Below are 21,360 nucleotides of genomic sequence, written 5' to 3' on the forward strand. Positions count from 1 at the left end.
GGCAGAGAGAGGGAGGGAGAGAATCCCAAGCAGGCTCTGTGCTGTCAGCGCAGAGTCCGAGTGGGGCTCCATCTCATGAACCGTGAGAGCATGACCTGAGCTGAAATCAGGGTTGGCCCCTTAACCTACTGAGCCACTCAGAAGCCTCTGTATTATGCAATTTTAACTGGAAATGCTGCAGGTTCCTTTTTTTAATGCCTCATGACCTTTTAAATTCTGTTTCTTCAACACAGTTAAGCATTAAATGTTAGTTAGAAATAAAATCTCATGTCATGCTGTCTCTCTCAGAAATAAATAAAACGTAAAAAAAGGGGGGGAGGGGTGCCTGGGTGGCTCAGTCGGTTAAGCGTTCGACTTCGGCTCAGGTCATGATCTCATAGTTTGTGGGTTCGAGCCCCACGTCGGGCTCTGTACTGACAGCTAGCTCAGAGCCTGGAGCCTGTTTCAGATTCTGTGTCTCCTTCTCTCGCTGACCCTGCCCTGTTTTTGCTCTGTCTCTCTCTCTCTCTGCCTCTCTCTCTCTCTCTCTCTCTCAGCAATAAATAAAACATTAAAAAAAAAAAGAAATCACAAATATTTGCTTTTGTTTAAGGTATATAATTTCTATTGTATACAATAGATTATTAATTGCTATCTGAAAAGTTTTGATATTACAGTATTTTTTTCATTTGATGTATCACAATTCAGAGTCCTATCACATTCTTTATTCATCTTCATACTTCAGCCTTTTTGATGGTATGCCTGTATTTTTGTCAAATCACTTGTTTTTTCACTTCTCCTAAATATTGCTCATAGGTCCTACCTAAGTTTTGAGCGTGTAAATGTAAAAATAGGCTTAACTTCCACAAAGAAATGTGCCTTCTCCTCTTTATCTTAAGCCACATTATTTCTTGGTTTAGCTTTTGTTTTCACACTCTTTAGATTGAGGTGTGAGTGCAAGAAATTTCCTTTTCTTACCTCAACTCAGAGCCAACAACAGAAGGAGTGGTCCGAGGTGACTCGGTCTCACCGCCCAGAAGAGAAAAGAGACGGTGAAGCCAAGGGCTCGTTCTTGTGTGAAGAGTGCAGCTTTATGCAGCTCCAGACCCATTTGTCAGATGGGAGTTTTGGTTCAGCATAACCAGACCACCTGCCTTTTCTGATTTTTACTTGAAAACTCATGAGTTTTAAGTGTCGGCGGCTACTTCACTGGGCTAATCCTGTGCAAACCAAACAGTAACCTGGGGGTCCATTCTGCCCACAGGCCGCCAGTGTGCTTCTGATGGAGGAGCAGAGTTTCTACCCGCACAGTAAATCCCGTACCGAGCACAGGCACTGGACCCTCCTCCTTGTGTAAAGGTCCCTTGTGCCCAGCACAGGCCTGGTGGGGAGGTGCTCAGAGAGTGGAGAGGTGCTGAGGACTGTGTGCAGTACTTGGTGAGGCTACAGGCTGTGAGCCATGTGTTTCCCACCTGACCGTGTGTTCTCTGTGAGATAGGAATGCTGGGCTGGGGCCACACGATACCACATCCACTCGGGACCGTGAATGCGGGGAGCCTCTGCCCACAAAGCCTCCCTCGCCCCCTCCCAGCCAGACGTCCATTCTGTGCTCAATTCCCATAGCTCCACATGCTGCCCCTCCTGAAGTGACCTGTTTCTCCCTTGAACTTTTGTTCTGCTTCTCCTCCTCCTCACCACTGGCTGAGAGTGCCCTCGGCAGAAGCCATGTCTCACTCGCTTTGGTGCCACAGACCAGGTGGGGATTCCGTAGTTCTCCACAGGGTCGCTGAGCTAAGGTTTCTATCCTGAAAGTCTTGCGAGAGAGGTGCTGCCATAGAATTGATGGTAGTTGCATGGATGCTCAGAATGCACGCTCTTGGGAAATGGTGGATTTGCAGTTTTTCTTCTCCATAGAAGCAGTGAGGAAACTGACACAAATTGTCAAAATCAACTTTTTCAGGACTCTGGAAATTAACAAGAGATTTGTAGTACTCCAGGAAGTGTTCAGGAAGAATATTTTAATCTTAGAACACCAAGTTTCCTTGCCCTGTTCCAATAAGCCCCTCCAGTTGTGTGTCAGCCTTGAATGTCAGTGGCTCACAATCACAGGGAGACCAGGAGCCTTGCAGGCACTGGAGGGAGAAGGAAGGGATTGGTTTTTCTTTCCTGGAAAATTGTCATTATTTGAACTGCCTGGTATTTCTTGGAAGACCCAACGGGCAGACTGTTTTTATTTGGTCTGACTTCAAGTTCACCTCAGTGTGAAATACGATAGAAGAAATGACAAGGGAGTTAAAATAGTATACCCAAAAATATTTAAGGGGTGGCTCAGTTGGTTAAACTGACACTTGATTTCAATTCAGGTCATGATATTACAGTCATGAGATCAAGCACTACATCAGGTGCCGTGCTGAGTGTGGAGCCTGCTTGGGATTCTGTCCCTACCTTTCCCTACCTCCCTCACTTGCACCTGCACACACACACTCTCTCTCTCTCTCTCAAAAAAATAAAAATAATTTAAAAAATATTTAACACAAAAGAAGGCAATAATAGAATAACAGAGGAGAAAATTCATCAAACTTACAGAAATAAGTAGCAAAATAACACATAAATTGTGCCTTATCATTAATTACATTGTGTATTTAACGTACGCTCCAATAAAAAGAAGTTGTTAGAAGGGATAAACAATATTCAACTTTATGCTCTCTGCAGCAGACATACTTTAGAGTCAAGGACATAGATAAATTGAAATTAAAAGAATGGAAACATACACCATGCAACAGTAACCAAGGGAAAGCTGGAATGGCCATGCTAATATCAGACAAAATAGACTTTAAGACAAAAAGCATTCCTAGAGACAAAGCCATTTTATGACGACAAGTCAATCTACAAGGATCTAAAAATTATAAATGTATATGCACCTAATAACAGGAACAAAATACATAAAGGGCTGACAGAACTGAGAGAAGAAATAGACAATTCAGCAGTAAGAGTTGGAGACTTCAAGAAATACCCTTGAATTGTAGTTGCATGACCAAAGCTGCATGCCCTTGGCCTTGGGTCAGTTGTTAAAGCTCCCTTTCATGTACAAGGGGAACAGGATCTACTTCGTGGGAGTGTCAGGAAAACTGGCTAAATACATAAGAAGCACTGGGACACCTGATGGTGGTAAGTACTTGCTCAGTGTCACCTTGTTTTCTCCATTTTACAGTGGGGACAGTTGAGGCATAGGTAGGTAGAGTGAGTTGTCTAAGCTACTAGATGGTGAAGCCAGTAATCAAAGCTAGACCTGTCGACACCACAGTACCTTCTATCACCTGCCTGGGATCATGGGTCTGTTTTCCAGGCAGCTGTGTCTGAGACGCTGGTCGTCATGTAAAGCCTCCCAGATAACCTTGGGCACACAAACGTGGAAAGAGTACTATCTCTGCCGATCCGAGCTGGAGTTCCGAATGGAATGTGGGCGGCCAGAGAAGGACTTCATCTGCAAAGCCATTGCTGGGCACACAGGTCTGGTGGGGAATGTAGTCCTGTGTGCTTTCCCACTGCTCACGCCCCCTGGTCAAGTGTCGTGGGGTTTGACGTTCAGCCAGTGAGCAGGAAGGTGACGCTTGAGGAGTACATGCCCTGCTGTGTTCTGTATTTGCACCGTTTCACTTGGTGCCTGCGGTAATCCTGTGCCGAAGGGATCATGACATTTATTTCAGAGTAGAAAGAAACAAAGACTTGAGGGAGTTGTTTGTGGCTTTGTGAATGGGGGGTGGGGGCAGTCCTGGTGTGAAGCCCTAGCTGCTTTCTGCCCAATGCCGCCCCCTGCCAAACACCTGTTGCTCCCGAGAGTGAGCGCCCTGCCTGTCCTTCCCCGGTCCCGAGTGTCCACACCCCAGGGACCCACGTGTGCATTCGAGGCCCATCTGTGTTCTCTTCCAGGAGAGATAGACGAGCTGGCTTACATCTCAACCAATGCGTGCCGGTTTGATGGGCAGGGGAAGTCCACCGTGTGCACCGTGTCCTCGGACAGCACCGTCCGTGCCTGGGATGTGCAGGAGGTGAGCCTGCGGAGGGGCCAGGGTGCGACTCGCTGGATCTTAGTGAGGTCTTTCCCCTTCACCAGCTCATTCAGCAACCCCCCTGAGCACCCTGGAGGTGGTGGGATCCCCGTGGGACAGACGAGAACTCTGAGCTGCAGGAGGCCTGGTCCCACTTGGAACTCGGGTTGGATCGCAAATGGAGCCTGATCTGCCTTTGACTCCGTGCTGCCTGCCCTGGAGGAGTGGCCACTCGCCTCAGCGCCGATCCCTGACCTGCCGGCCGTGTCTGCTTTGGAGCCAGTACCCAATCTGGGTGGTTTTGCCCAGACAATTGGCACTTTTAGTTACCTCCACACACTTGGAAATACACATCGGTATTTTCACACTTGGTTGTCACGGTTAAAAAGCTTCCTGGTCCATTTTCTCACTTGGTTCTCACAGCAGCCAAGCAAAATGTGCATAATTATCACCCTGATTTTGTAGACCATCAGTCCGAGACAGAGAGGGAAGGTGTCTCTGAGTCTTGAGCCATGTGGTTCTCTGTAAATCCGTGGGTTCTGCACATGTAGACAGAACCCAAACTCCTATAAAGGACTTTTTCCTGGGTAACTGCAGATTACCTCACGACTTTCCAGGCCCTTGCTGCATTAGGTGGGGGGCGTGCGCGTGTCCCTGTTGGTCAGGTCTGCCAGAAGTGCCCCGCCCTGCTCGTGGGAGCCCCGTGCACAGAGGGCAGGGGGGCTCCCGACTCCGCCCCTCCCCCCACGGCCCCTGCGAACAGGGCATCCTGACTCAGCAATCAGTGTGCAAGGGAAGCAGACCACCGGGAGCTGTGGCTTTGCACCCCCGTGCCAGCCGCGGGGTCACTGCTTCACCCAGACGTCAGGTTAGAGTCTGGGAAGTGGGTGTGCACCACGTTTGGCCACATGGGGACGCTTGAGAGGCCACCTGAGGCCCCTAGTGGTGAGTGAGCCTCGAAGGCCCCTGCTGAGCTCCCTCCAAATCCGAGGGCCAGGGGGCCGGGGCAGGGTCTCCGGAGGGGAGGAGGGGTGCTGGTTGGGGGAACTTTGGGGATGGGCTATGGTTAGTTACAATTTATTTTGCTTTTGAATCATGAAGTAAAACACTGAGGTTTTAGGAAAAGCAGGACTAGGGAAGATTTCTTGAGCGAAACTCCCCTGCCTGTTCTCGGCAGCTCTTCCCAGAGGTGACCGCTGGTCGAGTGCTGTCTGACTTCGGTTCTCGATTCGCCAGTGTTGTGTTAGGAGATTCTGTGCCTCCATCTGCGTACTTCGGAGGACGTGTTGTCTGCCTGCTTTACAGAAACTTCTTTAGTTTCCAGGAGCCCATTGTTATCCCCTGTTGCTCTTTTTTGTTTAAAGGGTCCAGAATCATTTGTGTCCTTTCTCTCTGCTCCCTAGTCAGGTTTTCGGTTGGTGATGGTGGGTTCCTCTTTCTCGTGCCTGGTTTTCCTTCTCCGCACCAGTGTCCTAGGTCATTTTGCAGGAGGGCCTGCGTGTGCTGGGGTGGGGGGCTGCCCGCCTCCCTGTGGCTTCCCTGAGGACCACCTCGGCTGCAGACCCCTAGCCGTGTGGCTCTGGGTGGAGACCCAGGAGGAGACCCGGTGCTGCCCAGACACACGGATCTCAACTTGAAAGGGGTAGGGTACCTGGGTGGCTCAGTCAGTTGAGCATCTGACTTTGGCTTAGATCATGATCTCACAGTCTGTGAGTTCAAGCCCTGCATCTGGCTCTGTGCTGACGGCTGTGAGCTTTCAGATTCTGTCTCTTTCTCTCTCTGACCCTCCCCCGCTCATTCTCTGTCTCTCTCTCTCTTTCTCAAAAATAAGTCAACATTAAACAAAATTTTTTTTAAAAAATCAAAGGGGAGAGTACTTTGGTGCAGGCTCAGCCTACATGTTCTGGAAAGAGCCCTGTGGTCCCCGCTCAGCTCTGCCCACACGATGCCGGGAGAAAGCAAACGGAGAGCCGCTGTGTTCTGGAGGAGCTCATGGTGCAGCCGACAGCAAGCTGCACATGTGTTCATGTGTCCTGAAGTATGTCTTTGATTTTTTTTCCCACCAAAATACAAATATGGGCAGTGGGCTGAGCTGTACCTGTGTGTGGTGTGTTTTTCCTGCAAGGGCCTATTTCAGAGCCCAGAGCAGCCTGTGCACATTCTGCCTGGCTGCACAGCCTCAGTACTCTTCACGAGCAAATCTCCCATAGAAAAGGACCCTTCTTTTCTCCTGCGTCCACCACAGGGTGACCTTCCTGTCCCCACGTAATTATGTGTATTGTTAGTATTACAGCCATTGTGTAAAAGCTGTTCACACCAAGCCATGAGGCGAACTAACACTTTGCTTTTCTGGAAGCCACAAATATTCCTAATCTGTGAGACCACATTTTCGACTGGTTATACTGGTGTCTGAGCTGGCTGTCCATCCGGTTGTAGCCATTCCCCCCAGAGAACTCTAGGGTTTGAGTTTGTCTCTTTCTGGCATCAGGCTTAGTGCTGCCAGCAGAGCCCCCTTCCTTCCCATGGCAGGCGTGTGGCCCGCAGTCCCCGGTGCATTTCTGCGCTCCATCCCCCCGACTTCCTCTTCCACTTCGAAACCTGAGTCTCATGCCTCCTTCACTGAAGCGGTGTTCCTCCGCACCCCCACGGTCCCCCGTGAGTCGGTGCCCAGCTCCACTCGCCGCGCCCCTGCCAGTGGTGGTCCTCACCATGCTGCGCGAGCACCAGAAATCACCTGAGAAAGAAACCCATAGAGGTGCCGGACGTGGCCGGCTGGAGAGAGATACAGACCGTGGTACAATGAACACGTGCTAGCACAGGGTTGTAATGAGGTGGCCCTGGAAAGGAAGCCTGGGGGCAGCTCTGGGAGACTGGGAGCCGTGTGTAGTGGGTGGTTCTCTGTGCCCCCCCTTCAGGTACCCTGGGCCCATTGGCACCACCCATCCCAGTTTGTACGGCCCATTGGGTCACCCAGCTCGCATGGTTATGCGCTGTACACTGTTCACACCCACCAACCTGAGTTAGCTAATCTGTCGGTCGGGGCTGCCTGAGGACGGGAGGAGGGGAGAAGTTCTTTCTGTGCAGCCGAGGTGGCCCAGGCCGCGCTCCCTGGCCAGCCTTCCTTGGTGGAGCCGGGTAACCACCGAGTGCACACCCGGCCCCCTGCCCCCTGGCCCGGTGGTGCCTCTCAGCCCTGGGGAACTTGCGCACACCCACAGCTCCGCCGCTGCTCTGCAACCCCTGTGTTGTGTTCCTCGCCGCGCTGTGGATTCTGGGACGGGGGGACAGTGCTCTTTCCACCCGTGCGCATCCCGTGTGCACTAGGGAACGGTTGCATGAACGAAAACTACGTTCATGAAACGAACAGCCCCCATATAAGTTGTTACGTCCCTTTCATTGTTGCCCAGGGCACAGAGATCTGGTCAAGCCCTCTGCAGCCCGCCGCTCTGGTGAACGTGGTGACCTTCCCTCGGCTGCAGCTGGCCGTCACCGTGGACGAGCGGGGCCTCATCAAGGTGTGGGAAGCGGAGAACGGATGGGAGCGGGCCTCCTTCTGCCTGCCTACGTTCTCGTCTGCATTGCAGGCCTGCGACCATCAGGAGGGCCCCTTCCTGCTGGTGAGTAAGTGGCTCTTGAGCTTCACATCCTAGCTGTCCCCCCGGGTCATGGACACTCTGGTCCGTGACCACCATGATGGGGGGGGTGCCTGGAGGTAGGCGCTCGCTGTGGCAGACCAGGCGGTCATTCTACTGCCTGCACGGCCGGTCTCCCCAGGCCCCTCTGCCAGTCCCCAGGTGTCAGTGAGGCCCGGCCGTGGGCTGCCTCTGCCCTTGATCTTTGCCCCTGACCTTGCTTGTACTCTTCTCCCTGCAATTCCGTCTCTCTTCCGCATTCTTGCCCTTCCTTCCCTTTCCCAAGTCCCAGCTACCGTCCCGCTCAGGAGAAGCTGAGGCTTGTTTGACAAAACACGAGTATTTGCCCAGGACACCACAGGCTTCTGTGACCAGGGCGTCCACTTAGAAATGACGCGGGCATTGGGAGGGTGTGCCGGGAGAGACCAGCGAAGTGGGTTTATGGTGGCGGGTGGAGGACGTGGCTCTCGGCTGAGGCAGTGTCCACACCTGTGGGGGAGGAGGCCCTAGAAAGGACGGGTGGGCTGGCGTCCCGGATATCAGGAGGAGTGGACATCTTGGAGTGGCTTTACGTGTGCCCGGAACCACCTGGAAAGGGACTAAGCTCAGCAAACAAGACAAGTAACGTCTAGTGAAGCACTTCCCAGGAAGCACTCTGTCTGCAGTTGTTGAAGGCTTTAGAATAAGCGTGGTTGGCACCCCCAGATCAGTTTGAGAATGTGTCGTGGGTGAGGAGGCGCGGGACTGGTAGACCGTGTGGGCCCAGGTGCTTGTCTGCGAGGGCACCTGGGGGACTTAGAACGCACACAGCAGTGGAGAGCGGAGAGCGAGGCGCAGCCAGTGTCCGGGCCGGGGTTCAGGAGATGCGGGGGTGGGGGGGGGGGTGTTGCAGAGCCGGGCACTGTGGCTGCTTTGCCCTGGAGACAGTTCCCCCAGGGCAGCCGAGAGGCCGCAGACCTTTGAGAGTTGAGGGGACGAGTTGGGGTGCGGGGCCGCTGGGGGTCAGGCCCCCGGCCTCCCCTTGCACTGGGGTGTTGTCTAGCGGTGCAGCCCATGAGGAGGGGGTGAAGGTCGGCAGTGCCTGCCCTGGCTGCCGCCCAGCACCTCGGCCCCCTGGGAGGAGCTTGCAAAAATCCTTCCTGGGCGAGGATAACACCACCGAGGCCACATGTTATTTCCGTTTGCAGATGTAGCGTTCAGCACACACTTAGCTCTAACGGGGCCCGCGGGAGAGGACCAAGTACGAGCCACAGCGGCTGGTGAGCCACGGATGATGTCGGGAGAGCCACAGGGCTTCAGGCGCCTGGGTCCCCACACACTGAGACACCTGTGGCCGCCGTGTCCGGGGAGGTGACTTTGAGCAGAGAGCTCAGAGTATGAAAATGATGCAATAGATTTAGAAAAGAACCAAGTAGAATTCTAGAATGGAAAGATGGAGTACAAAGGTTAGCTTGGAGGGTTGCATGTCCTAGCTGGGTGGACAGTGGAATCGCTCCCAGATGGGGGTCTGAGGGGAGCCTGTGGGCCCCTGGCAACGCCCCGTTTCTTACTTGGGTGGCGACATGACTGTTTGACTCTGTGTTTTGTGCACTTTTCTGTCTGCGTGTTTTCTGCATCAGAGAAAAGTGAAGAAGAGAGGTTACGTGGAATGATGGGGGGATATCGAGTGAGGTGAGTGGGAAGAAAGGGGAGGAGATGGAGACAGTGCCCCTCAGGCTTTGGTGGGCTGTGACCTACCAGGATGTTATTTAAATGCAGATTCCGATTCGGTGAGTCCCTGCGGGTGACTAGATTCTGACTTTTTAACAAGCTTCTTGGTAGTATTGGTGTCACCAGTCCGTAGACGACACTTTGAGCAGCAAGGCGATAAAGGACCCGTGACAAATTCTAGTATTTGGCATCAGGAGCAGGTGAGGGAGTACATGGGTCAAAAGCAACTTTCGAACAGGTAATGGCAGACGTTTCCCCCAAATAGACAAAGGACATTAATCTCTGGAATCAAGAAGGCCTGTAAGCCCCAAGGGGGATAAACCAGGGTAGATCTGCCCACGGCCCGTCAGAGTGAACTGAGATTATCAGGGACCGAGAAAGCAGCCAGGGAATCGAGACGGCCTTCAGCGTCTGACTTGCTGGCAGCAACTGCGGGACCTTAGCGGCAGGAGAATAGTGTCTCGAAAGAAATACCTGCCGGCCAGGAACTCTGGAAGAGAAAGTGTCCCCGGGAACAAAGGGGAATAAAGGCATGGCAGATAAAATGGAGGATTAGCACCCGCCACACCACCAGTGGGACAAACACGCGTGGGGCTCGAAGCAGAAGGAAGACCGAATCCCAGGGTGGCAGGAGACGTTGACGAACAGCGCTGGTGGGGACGAGGCCGTCCGGGGGCACCGACTGGAACAGCAGTAACCGTGTCTTGAGGGTTTAAACTACGTGCAGAGAAAAAATACGTGGTGTCCGCATTTACATTAGGAGACAGTTACGAGGCACTAAACAGCCGAAGATCCTTGACTGGCGTGACAATTCACGTACCGACGGGCAGGGACGCTGTAAGGCAAGGCTGCGTGTGGCAGCCTCTTCCCTGACTCCCGAAGAGAAATGAAGGAGCACGTAACCTTTAAATCGTGAGGCGCAAAGGAGTAGGATCAACTCTGACAGCAGATTTGGCTTGATTATCAAGTGTGATGAAGCCACGTGAACCCCAAGAGGGAATGAAGAGGTAATCTGTCACATAGCAAGGCTTTGGGGGACAGTGGCTCCCAGGAGGCTGGTCTGAATGGCTGGAGGCCAGCAAGTGACCGGCCTGCTCTTCCTGTGGGTGGGGTAAGAGGCAGGGGGCAGGGGGAGGCTCCCACTCAGAGGGGGCGGCTTTCTGTGGTGCGAGTTCTCCACAGAGGCTCTTCGTCTGCTTGCCCTGATGGGGAGCAGAGGGGGGATGGGCAGGCCTGAAAGCTGTCAGCAGCCAAACCTCAGAGTGGAATCAGACTCCGATATGCTGCCCTCCTGATGCCTTTACTGTAATTCTGTCTTCAGGCCGCTGGCTGAAACGTGCAGATTTGGTCTTGAACCAGGACTTGTGGAAGCCATTTGTGCAGTGCCCCACGAGGCCCCCCCAAGGCTCTTTCAGGAGCCCCATGTTGTGTATTTGAGAAGTGAGTGAGCGCCTTGGTATGTCTGGGTCTCTGAAAGGGCTGGGGGTGCCTGTATATGCGGAGATGTGTGATGGCCATTTATGTCTGCGATGTGGGGGGGGCGGTCAAGAGTTGCTAGGTCTTCACCAAGAGGGAGAATTGTGGACGAGACACTTTGTTTCTGGCCACCATGCTGCAGCACTGGCAGTGACCTGGGAGTGTAAATGTGTGTCTGCACTGGTCCTTAGCTGAGGCTTCCCGGGCCAAGGTGACTGTCTGAAGTTGGGTCACCTTTACCGGGGATGTTCAGGGATGTCCCGTTAACGGATGGGCTGCGGCAGTGGGCCTGTTGCGTGTGATGGCCGCAGTGCTGCCTATTCCGTGTCGGATCCAGAGGGCAGCCTTCTCCAGGGTCTTTGCACATGACAAGGGTCTGAGGACAAGAAGAAGCCCCTTCCTCACACGGAAGGGAAGCCCAGCATGACCCAGGCCTCCCTCAATCCTCAAGATGCCGTTTTTATGTCAATAGGGAGGCTTCTGTGGCTATGCTGAGTCTGCAAGATGCTGCCTCCACAGCCCAAGGAAGTTAGCGTCTCGGGACCTCAGCACCAGCCACACGACAGGGCCCGCATGCGGGTGCAGCATTCGCTGGAGTGGGCGGTTGTGTGGACAGCAGGCTTTGGCCAGAAGCACTCGTGTTCTTGGGGTTGCCCTGTAGGAGGACGGGGGAGGATCAACTCCCTCCTGAGATTGGCTCAGATTTGGAGATTGCTACGTCTGTACGTGCACTGGGGGGAGGGGGGGGAGGGGATGGGGAGGGTAAAGACTCCCTAAATTCCCAGAGCCTTAGAATTTGACTTTGTTTGGAAATGGTGTCTAGTTAAGGATCTCAGGTAAAATCACCCTGGATTTAGGTTGGGCTGTCCACCTACTAAGGGAGGAGAAGGCACAGACACCCAGAGACGGCCCTGTGCACACTCAGGTGGACAAGTCAAGGAAAGCCCTAGGTCTTTGGAGGGAGAGGGCCCTGCCAGCACCTTGATATGGGGCTTCTGGTCTCTAAAACCATGAGAGAATTAAAAAATGTTTTTTAAGCCACCCGATTTGTTACTACAGCCCTAAGAAATTAATATAAGGCCCTAAAATGGAACATTGGGGCCCCTGTCTGGCTCATTTGGGAGAGTGTAAGACTCTTGATATCAGGGTTGTAGGTTCAAGCCCTGTACTGGGTGTGATTTTTTTTTTATATTAAAATCTTGGGGCGCCTGGGTGGCTTAGTCGGTTAAGCGTCCGACTTTCGCTTGGGTCATAATCTCGCGGTTCGCGGGTTCGAGCCCCGCGTCGGGATCTGTGCTGACTGCCAGCTCAGAGCCTGGAGCCAGTTTCAGTCTGTGACTCCCTCTCTCTCTGACCCTCCCCTGCTCACGCTGTCTCTCTCTCTCTCCTAGAAAAAAATAAAACATTAAAAAAAAAATTAAATTAAAATCTTAAAACAACAACAACAACAAAAACAAAAACAGAGCACTAAGGACATTTGGAATGAAAAGGATGGGAAAATGACACACCCTGGAGGTGCTAATTGAAAGCAAGTGGATAAGCTATTAATAATGTTAGACCAGAAGACTTCAAGGTAAAGGTCATTGCTGGATAACTGGGGATACTTTGTTATAATAATTAGATCAGCGTCCCAGGAAGATACAGCAAAGCTTATTTTGGATGCACCTCAAAATTGGCCTAAACATATATAGAACAAAATTTGTGGAATTTTAGGGAGAATGGTCAAGTCTACAGGCATTATGAGAAGTTTGTTACACAGCTAAAGGGAAGTGATCTGGGTGGGCCCACTGAAAACCCATGAGTGCTCTGAAAGCAGAGAGTTTTCTCCAGCTGGACACAGAAGTCAGAGGCGGGAGGCCTGGAGGGCACTCAGATGAACTGGTCATTGGCTGCCATGTTGTGGGGGGCCTGGGAACCAGGAGTGCCCCACCCCCCACCACCAGGGAGACTTTAGTTCTGCCTGTAGCCACAAGGGATTGAGCTGCCAACAACCCTAATGGGCCCCCAGGTGAAAACCTGGCACCTCGACTCAGCTTTGTGTGACTTCTCTTAGCCATGGGTTGCTTGGAAGTGCTACATGTAGATCATTTAAAGTTAAATTATGTATGTGCAAGGTCAGCATTGAGGCTCATTTTTTTTTTTTTAAATGTTTTATTTATTTCTGGGAGACAGAGAGACAGCATGAGCAGGGGGAGGGTCAGAGAGAGAGGGAGTCACAGACTGAAACAGGCTCCAGGCTCTGAGCTGGCAGTCAGCACAGAGCCCGATGCGGGGCTCGAACCCACAAACCGTGAGATCATGACCTAAGCGAAAGTCGGACGATTAACCGACTAAGCCACCCAGGCGCCCCGAGGCTCATTTTTATTTACAAATGGATATCCAGAATTTGTAGGAAAGGCCATCCTTTATTCACTGAATTACATTGGCACCTTTGTCAGAATACCAATGTCATGTGTGAATTGATTTCCACTTCTCTGTGTGTCTGTCCTTGAGAAAGACACAGGCTCTTGTTAAAGTCAGTCATGATCTCTAGCATTTTCTTTCTCCCTCCCTCCCTCCCTCCCTCTCTTTCTTCCTTCCTTCCTTTCCCTTTCTTCCTTCCTTCCTGTATTTATTCATTTTTCAGAGAGAGGGAGAGAGAGACAGAGCATGAGCTAGGGAGGGACAGAGGGAGACACAGAATCCAAAGCAGGCTCCATCCAGGTTCTGAACTGTCAGCACAGAGCCCAATGCAGGGTTTGAACTCATGAACTGTGAGATTATGACCTGAGCTGAAGTCAGATGCCCAACTGACTGAGCCACTCAGGCACCCCCTCTAGCATTTTCTTGTTTCAAAAGTAGATGGGTTTCTATAAAAATTTTCAAGTCAGCTTATCAATTTCTGTTAAACTGCTTACTGAGATTTTGATGACATTGAATCTGTAGATAGATTCAGGGACAACTGACATCTATGTAATCTTCTAAGCCATAAACAAGGCATATATGTCTCTATAATTTTTTATTAAATGTTTATTTTTTAGAGAGAGAGAGCACAAGTGGGGTAGGGACAGAGAGAGAGGGAGACAGAATTGGAAGCAGGCTCAAGGCTCTGAGCTGTCAGCACAGAGCCCAACATGGGGCTCGAACCTACAAGCTATGAGATCGTGACTCGAGTCAGACACTTTACCGACTGAGCTACCCAGGCGCCCCAATATATGTCTCCATTTAGATGGGCCTTCACTTATGTCTCTCAACAAAGTTGTGTAGTTTGAAGTGAACAGGGCTTGCATATATTTTATTAAAATTATTTATTTGTATTTTATACTATTTTAAATGTTGTTTTAAAAAATAATTTTCCAATTTGTCTTTGCTAGAATATAGCATATATAGAAATATATAGAAATGTGTAATTTATAAACATATAGTTTTGTATTTATAAAGAAATTGCTTTACATACTGTAGCACACATAGAAATTATTTCTATATAAATATACATGGGAATATGTTTGAATTTTGTATATTTATCTTGTATCTAGCTATCTAGCAGCCTTGCTAAACTTATTTATTCATTTTAATAGGGTTTTTTTTGGTAGACTGTAGAAAATTTTCATAGGTAAAGATTTCTTAGGACACAAAAAGCACTAACTGTATAAGGAAACAAACAGATAAATTGCACTTTATCAAGTTCAGAAATGTTGCTCTTTGAAAGCATTGTTCAGCAAAAGAAAAGGCAAAACTTAGGAGAAAAAATTTGTACTAATGCAAACTTGTCTCAGGACTTTGTCCAGAATATATAAAGAACTGTTGTTATCACTCAGTAGGTAGGAGACAGCCCCACTTTGAAACTAGGCAGAAGATTTGAAAGGAATGTAAACAGGTAGCCATTAGCTACCTGGAGAGAGAAGCCCCCTCAGCCATCAGTGAGATGCAGCCTAGAACCAGGGTGAGATCCAGAGCCATATTGACCTGGAGAGCTGAAGTCAAACACGTGTTTACAAAGATGTGGCACGACACTTTGGAGAATTGTTTAACAATTATTTTAATATTAAAAGATGCTTACCATATTTTCCAGCAGTTTCTCTTCTAGGTATTTACCCATGAGATATGAAAATGTTTACACAAAAAGACTTGTACACAAATGTTTGTAGGAGTTTTAGTAATAGGAAAATTGGATGCACCCCAAGTGCTTATCAACAGGTGCATGGATTTATACAAATGGTGTATGCATACAGTGGAATACTACTCAGCACAGAGAAGGAACAAGGTTGTGGATCTGTGCAGCAAAGTGGATGAGCCTGAGAGACATGCCAAGCAAAAGAAGCCAGATACAACAGAGTACAGATAAACCGTAGGATTCCATTTCTGGGGCTGTCCAGTCCCAAGAGAACAAATCTGCACTTTCCGCATACCAGTGGTCCCTAGGAATGGAAGGGACTGATAAGGGACACAGAAACTTTTCGGATGATGGAGCTGTTGTAGAGCTGTTGTAGAGCTGGATTATGGTTGTGATGTCTAGTAAGTCTACCTTGCCTTACTTTTATTATTTCAAGGTTTCCTTAGCTACTTTTATGTTTTTCATATGAACTTTAGAATGAAATTTTCTGTTTCCTGGAAAGAAAATGATGATTTCATTGATACCAAGTTCAGTTTAAATACCAACATGGAGAAAATGGACATCTTTATGATGCCAAGTCTATCTGTCCAAGAATAAATGATGTATTTCCATTGGTTCAGGTTTGCTTTTTTTTGTTCTTCTGAAGTCATTTACATTTGTCCTCAGATTAGTTTAGCACATTTCTTGTTGTTAACTTTATCCTAAAGTATTTTATTGTTTGTTTCTGTTCCATTGATATGTGAGAGTATTTTCTGTCCTATTGTTTTCTGAGTGTTTGTTTAAATGAAGACTGTTTTTGTTCATCTTATATTCTGTTATCTTAATTCTCCTACTTGCGTTTATATTAAAATGGATTCTCTTAATGTTTTTAGGTAAATACTTTATTATCCAAAGGCAGAGATACTTATTTTTTCCAAGCCTTCGGCATCCAGCTTTCTTTTCTCTGACTGCTCTGGCTAATACTTCCTAAATGTTAATTAATTAGTGCTGGCACTGTTGGCTATTTCTCCATGTCCTGACTGTAGTGGGCTGACCTGGGGAGACACACATCCTGGCTTCAGGAATGATGTTAATGAAAAAGCCATCAGTGACTATTTCACTATTAGTTTGTTTCTTTCTTCTTTTTTTTTTTTTTTCTCAGAAAGAGCCCATGAGTTTTATTAGATGTGCATATGAATGGGAGAAGTGACAATTTCTGGTTTGAAAACTTTCCAGATATTTACAACTTCTAGACAGTAGAAATTAATCATTACAGAGTAATTAACAGGCAGCAAGTATCAAACAAAACAGTCTTAGAGTTAGTTTTTTTAACTGTATAAAAATGGGGTTTTTTTTGTGACCTTCTCACTGTTCATCACCTCTTTTACCCCATCAACCCTAAGTTTGTTCTCTGTATTTAAGAGTCTCTTATGGTTTGCCTCTCTCTCTGTAACTTCTTTTTCTTTCCCTTCCCCTGTGGTCTTCTGTTAGGTTTCTTTAATTCCATATACGAGTAAAAACATGGTACCCGTCTTTTTCTGCCTGACTTATTTCACTTAGCATAACACCCTCAAGGTCCATCCACATTGCTACACATGGCCGGATTTCATTCTTTCTCATTGCCAGGTAGTGTTCCATCGTGTAGATGAACCACATCTTCTTGATCCATTCATCAGTTGATGAATTTGGCCTCTTCCATGATTTTACTATTGTTGAAAGTGCTGCTATAAACATTGGGGTCCATGTGCCTCCCTGTGCATCGGCACTCCTGCATCCCTTGGGTAAATTCCCAGTAGTGCTATTGCTGGGCTGTGGGGTAATTTTGATTTTTTGAGGAACTTCCACACTGTTTTCCAGAGTGGCTATACCAGTTTGCAGTCCCACCAACCATCTTATTAGTTTTTAAAAATTATGATTAGGTGTAGAATTTTGTGAAAGGCTTTTTCAGCATAGAGATATAATTACAGGATTTTTCTTCCTTAGGTTTATTATGGTGATTTGTTGGATTTTTAAAGTATTAAATCATATATTTCTTTTTTTTTTTTAATTAAAAAAAATTTTTTTATTTGAGAGACCAAGCACGAGTTGGGGAGGGACAAAGAGAGAGACACACACAGAATGGGAAGCAGGCTCCAGTCTCTGAGCTGTCAGCACAGAGCCCCACTCAGGGCTTGAACTCACTAACTACGAGATCGTGACCTGAGCTAAAGCTGGACACTTAATCGATTGAGCCACCCAGGCATCCCATATATTTCTTTTTAAAGTGCTTTTTAAATGCTCGGATTTTAGTTAGATTTTGGATCTATGTGGGATTGGCCTTTAGTGTTTTGTTTTGTTTTTTAATTTTTTTTTTTAATGTTTTATTTATTTCTAGGAGAGAGAGAGACAGCATGAGCAGGGGAGGGTTAGAGAGAGAGGGAGTCACAGACTGAAACAGGCTCCAGGCTCTGAGCTGGCAGTCAGCACAGAGCCCGATGCGGGGCTCGAACCCACGAACCGCGAGACCATAACCTAAGCGAAGGTCGGACGTTTAACCGACTAAGCCACCCAGGCGTCCCTGGCCTTTAGTTTTTTGTAGCTTCCTTTGCCAGGTTGACATATAAATGCTGTACTACATTTGAGGAGCCTGAATACTTTTCTTCTTGTTTAATGCCCCAGAACAGTTTAAAATTGCATTGGGATCATCTGGTTTTCCAGTTTGGTAGAATTTGTTTTTGATGTTATTTGGTGCCGGGTGCTTTTTTTGTGGGGAAGTTTTAAAACCGTTTTCTCAGTGTCTTTTATGGAAATTGGTCTGCTCAAGCTTTTCTTTTCTCTGCTAGGATGAAATTTTAATATATTAAACTGCTGGATCTAGGCTTTCACCTTTTTAATGCATGCAGTTGTCTAGAATACTCTTTAGAGATTCTTTTTTTTTAATGTTTTATTTATTTTTGAGAGCGAGAGAGAGACAGCATGAGCAGGGGAGGGGCAGAGAGAGGGAGACACAGAATCTGAAGCAGGCTACAGGCTCTGAGCTGTCAGCACAATCCCGACGCGGGTCTTGAACCCACGAACCGTGAGATCATGACCTGAGTTGAAGTCAGATGCTTAACAGACTGAACCACCCAGGCACCCCTAGAGGTTCTTTCTTTATAAATTTCCTCTCTTTGAACATTTGTATCCCCCTTGTCATTTCTTTTTGTATATATGTGCTTTTTCCCATTTTTTGGTGATTATTTTAGCTAGCATCTTGTTTATTTTATTTAATATTTCCATTAATTTCTAGTTTCATTTCATTTCATTGTGATCAGAGAATGTATTACTTTACCATATTGAATTTACTGAGGTTTCTTTGTGGCGATATATTCAAGTTCTGTGAAAGTTTGTGTTTCTGCAGGAAAGGTATATTCTCCATTATTATGATGTCATTAATTATATCGTTAGGTCTTATATTTACTGTTTGTCTACTTGGCCTGTCTTACACTGAAAGCATTGTTAATTATTTATTTTTATATAATAATATATTTAATTTTGGGGCACCTGGGTGTCTCAGTCAGTTAAGCAACTGACTCTTGATTTCGGCTGAGGTCACATCTCACAGTCATGGGATCAAGCCCCGCGTGGGGCTTTGTGCTGGGCATGGAGCCTGCTTGAGATTTTCTCTCTCTCTGTTTCTCTCTCTCTTTCTTCCTCTGTCCCTTCTCTCTCTCAAAAAATCATAATATATTTACAGGTATTTAAATATCATTGTTTCACTCTGTTTCCCCTTGTGTCTGCTTCATAAAGGTGATTGGGGGTATTTTTTTAATTGGTATAATAGGTTTTATTTCTAGGTTGTGAATTATAGCCTTTAATGTTAACTTTGAAAATAAAACTTCCAGTTATTTTATTAGCAGAAATGGGTTTGGGCATAGCAGGGTTCTTGTAATTCAAGACAGGATGGTCATGGCAAAACCATAGTGAGTCCAAAAAACAAAGGAGAGAGAGGCTCTTTTACAGAGGAAAGGGGTGTAGGGTGGCGCTGTTGTAAACTACAACAGTAATTGTTGGAGTAAACTGGGAGCTGGAAGGTGAGTGTGACTGCCCCTCGTTGGCTAGGCAGTTGCTGGCGAGGAAGCAGCCTCCCTCCCTCCGGCTGGGGTCGTCCGTTGGGTCTACAATGGACAACCAGTGCTTGGCATGAGCACTCCCCCTGCCCCCCTCCTGACTGCATTTTATTTTATTATTTTTTTTAAGTTAGTTTATATGTTTTAAGAGAGGGAGCACGAGTGGGAGAGGGGCAGAGAGATAGGAAGAGGGAAAGAATCCCAAGCAGGCTCCATGCTGTCAGTGCAGAGCCCAGTGCTGGGCTTGAACGCAAGAACTGTAAGATCATAACCCGAACTGAAACCAGGAGGTGACACTCAACCAACTGAGCTACCCAGCGCCCTTGACTCCAGTCTAAATGAGGTTTCCTTTTGTTATTTTTCACGGTGTGGGGAAGTCTCTGTTGCTGCCTTTCCTACTTTGGACCGGAGCCCTCCCTTTTCTGGTATCAGGACCACTTCACACTTTCCAAGGATTTGTGTGTGCCTGGCCAGCCATTACCTTCTATCATGGTTAAACTGTCTGTGTTGATTGAGCCTCTTGAATATTCAGCCATGTTTTCTTTTGTTTATCAATCTGATCATCTTTTTGTTCTAACAAAGTGAGTTAAGCCATTTATATTAAATGGCATAACTTATGTGGCTGATTTCAACTTTTGTTTTATATCCCGTTTATGGTGTGATGGGGCCTAACACTGGGCTCCTTTCTCTGAATATGTTTTCCCATTTTTTACGTGTTTTTGGATAGCAGTGATATCTTATGTTATTTAGGAAGGTTTGTATTTTTGTTTGGGTGGTTACTTTGTCTTATATTTTCTGTATCCATTTTCCCTAGTGAAGCCGATGTACGGTTTAGTTGGCTTTGAATGATACTGCTTTCCTCCCATGGCAGTCAGTGAACTTCGATGCTTTGCCCTTGTCTTCCTGCTTTTGAAGATTCATTATTCCCACCTTTTTGAGAACATGCAACATTTACACATAGTTTTTCCTTGTCTCCTTTTTTTTTTTTTTTTTTTTAAATTCTTTGACCCTTAGTGTACTTAGTAGCCACACCAGTTCTGGTGACATTTTCCCTGTATCGTGTGATCTGGTGGGACCCATTTAGTAATAGATCCCAAAGGAAGTCTCACGGATGCATCCTGTGAGTCTGACACTGCTTTTCTGTAGCCTGGAGATTTGAAGGATGGTCTGGACGGGCCCTAAATCCCTGGCTCATACTTGTCTTGAATTTTGTGAAATATTATTTCACTGTGTCTGTGTCTCTTGAAAAGTCTACTTCCACCTTGACTTCCCTTGTTAGACACTTGGACTTTTAAATCAAAGACCCAAAGGACTTTTGAAATATTTAAAGTGAGTAGTTTTGTTGTGAGGTGTCTGTGGTGACTGTCTTGAGTCAAATTTTCCAGGAACATATGTAGCCTTTCAATATATGGATTCAGGTTTTCTTTTATTTGCAGAAAGTTTCATTGTACATGAGTTTTAAGTATTATTCTGCTAATTGTTTGCTTTTCCTGCAGGAGCTTCACTTGTATGTTTACTAGATCTTCTTTGCTTGTCTTCTTGGACAGCTGCTCTTGGATGCGTCTTAGCTCTTTATTCCATCTTTGTTCTCTTGCCCACTTTCCTTCTTCTCTTTAGTGTCCTTATGGGTCCAGTAGAATGTATTCTCCCTTAGGCATATTGCTAGTCTTTCTTAAGATAATTTTTTTCTTCATAATCTTTCCTGAATTAATTTAACTCTTATTTCACATCCTGGCTTTTTGTCCATTTTGGTCTGAGTGTTAAATTTCTGATACAGGGTGTTCCTTCATGTCTGCGCATGCTCATTTTGTGATATTTGATTCACGTCGGGGTATGGTACTGGTCTCTTGATTCCTGGTTGTTCTTTGGGGAATGGTTCTATCAGCTAAAAAGTTTTGCTTCTCATTTACTTTCACTTCCTTCTAAAGACTTTGTTTGAATGTTATCTGCCATTTTCTGTGCATTGTGAAGTTTTTGTGTTTTCTTGACTAGTAAGAACAGGTATCTTTATGTAAGTTGACCAGAATACAAAGTCCAGAGAGGGTTCCATGTGTAAATGCCTGTGGAAAGATGTCCTTTTAAAAAAGTAGGTGAAGGTTTTTTTCCAAGATGGTGGTGCAGCATAGAGGTTCGCAGCTTGTCTCGTCCCTGAGATGCAGCTAGATTAACACCAAACCACACACACGGAGAAGGAGCACCGGCGGTCCTGCCCTGGTGGCTGGGAAGAGGGAGTGGAGGGCTCACTCTGAAGGCTTACCCCCGGTTCGGACGTGTCTGTTCCTGGTGTGAGGAGGTGGCATTGCCCCAGCAGGGAGGCGGTCAGGCAGCTGACCTCTGTCCTGGGGTGAGGCCAC

The 21,360-nt window shown here is 47.5% G+C and overlaps 1 protein-coding gene across 3 annotated transcripts in view; it reads left to right on the forward strand.

Moving 5' to 3' along the window:
* The window catches only part of LOC120237953 (F-box/WD repeat-containing protein 12-like), a 33,256-nt gene that overhangs the window by 5,119 nt on the left and 6,777 nt on the right, over nucleotides 1-21,360 (forward strand). For 2 of the 3 annotated variants that reach the window (XM_039241496.1, XM_039241498.1), the window contains 3 exons: nucleotides 3,326-3,489; nucleotides 3,910-4,028; nucleotides 7,436-7,645. In XM_039241496.1, coding sequence (XP_039097427.1) covers nucleotides 3,326-3,489; nucleotides 3,910-4,028; nucleotides 7,436-7,645 — 493 coding nt within the window. Of the gene's footprint in view, nucleotides 1-633; nucleotides 1,417-3,325; nucleotides 3,490-3,909; nucleotides 4,029-7,435; nucleotides 7,646-21,360 lie in introns of those variants that run through there. The other variant, XM_039241497.1, reaches the window with a different exon arrangement.

Source organism: Hyaena hyaena, unplaced genomic scaffold (assembly GCF_003009895.1).
Source record: "Hyaena hyaena isolate Hyena2069 unplaced genomic scaffold, ASM300989v1 scaffold_194, whole genome shotgun sequence".
In the NCBI taxonomy this organism is placed as follows: domain Eukaryota; kingdom Metazoa; phylum Chordata; class Mammalia; order Carnivora; family Hyaenidae; genus Hyaena; species Hyaena hyaena.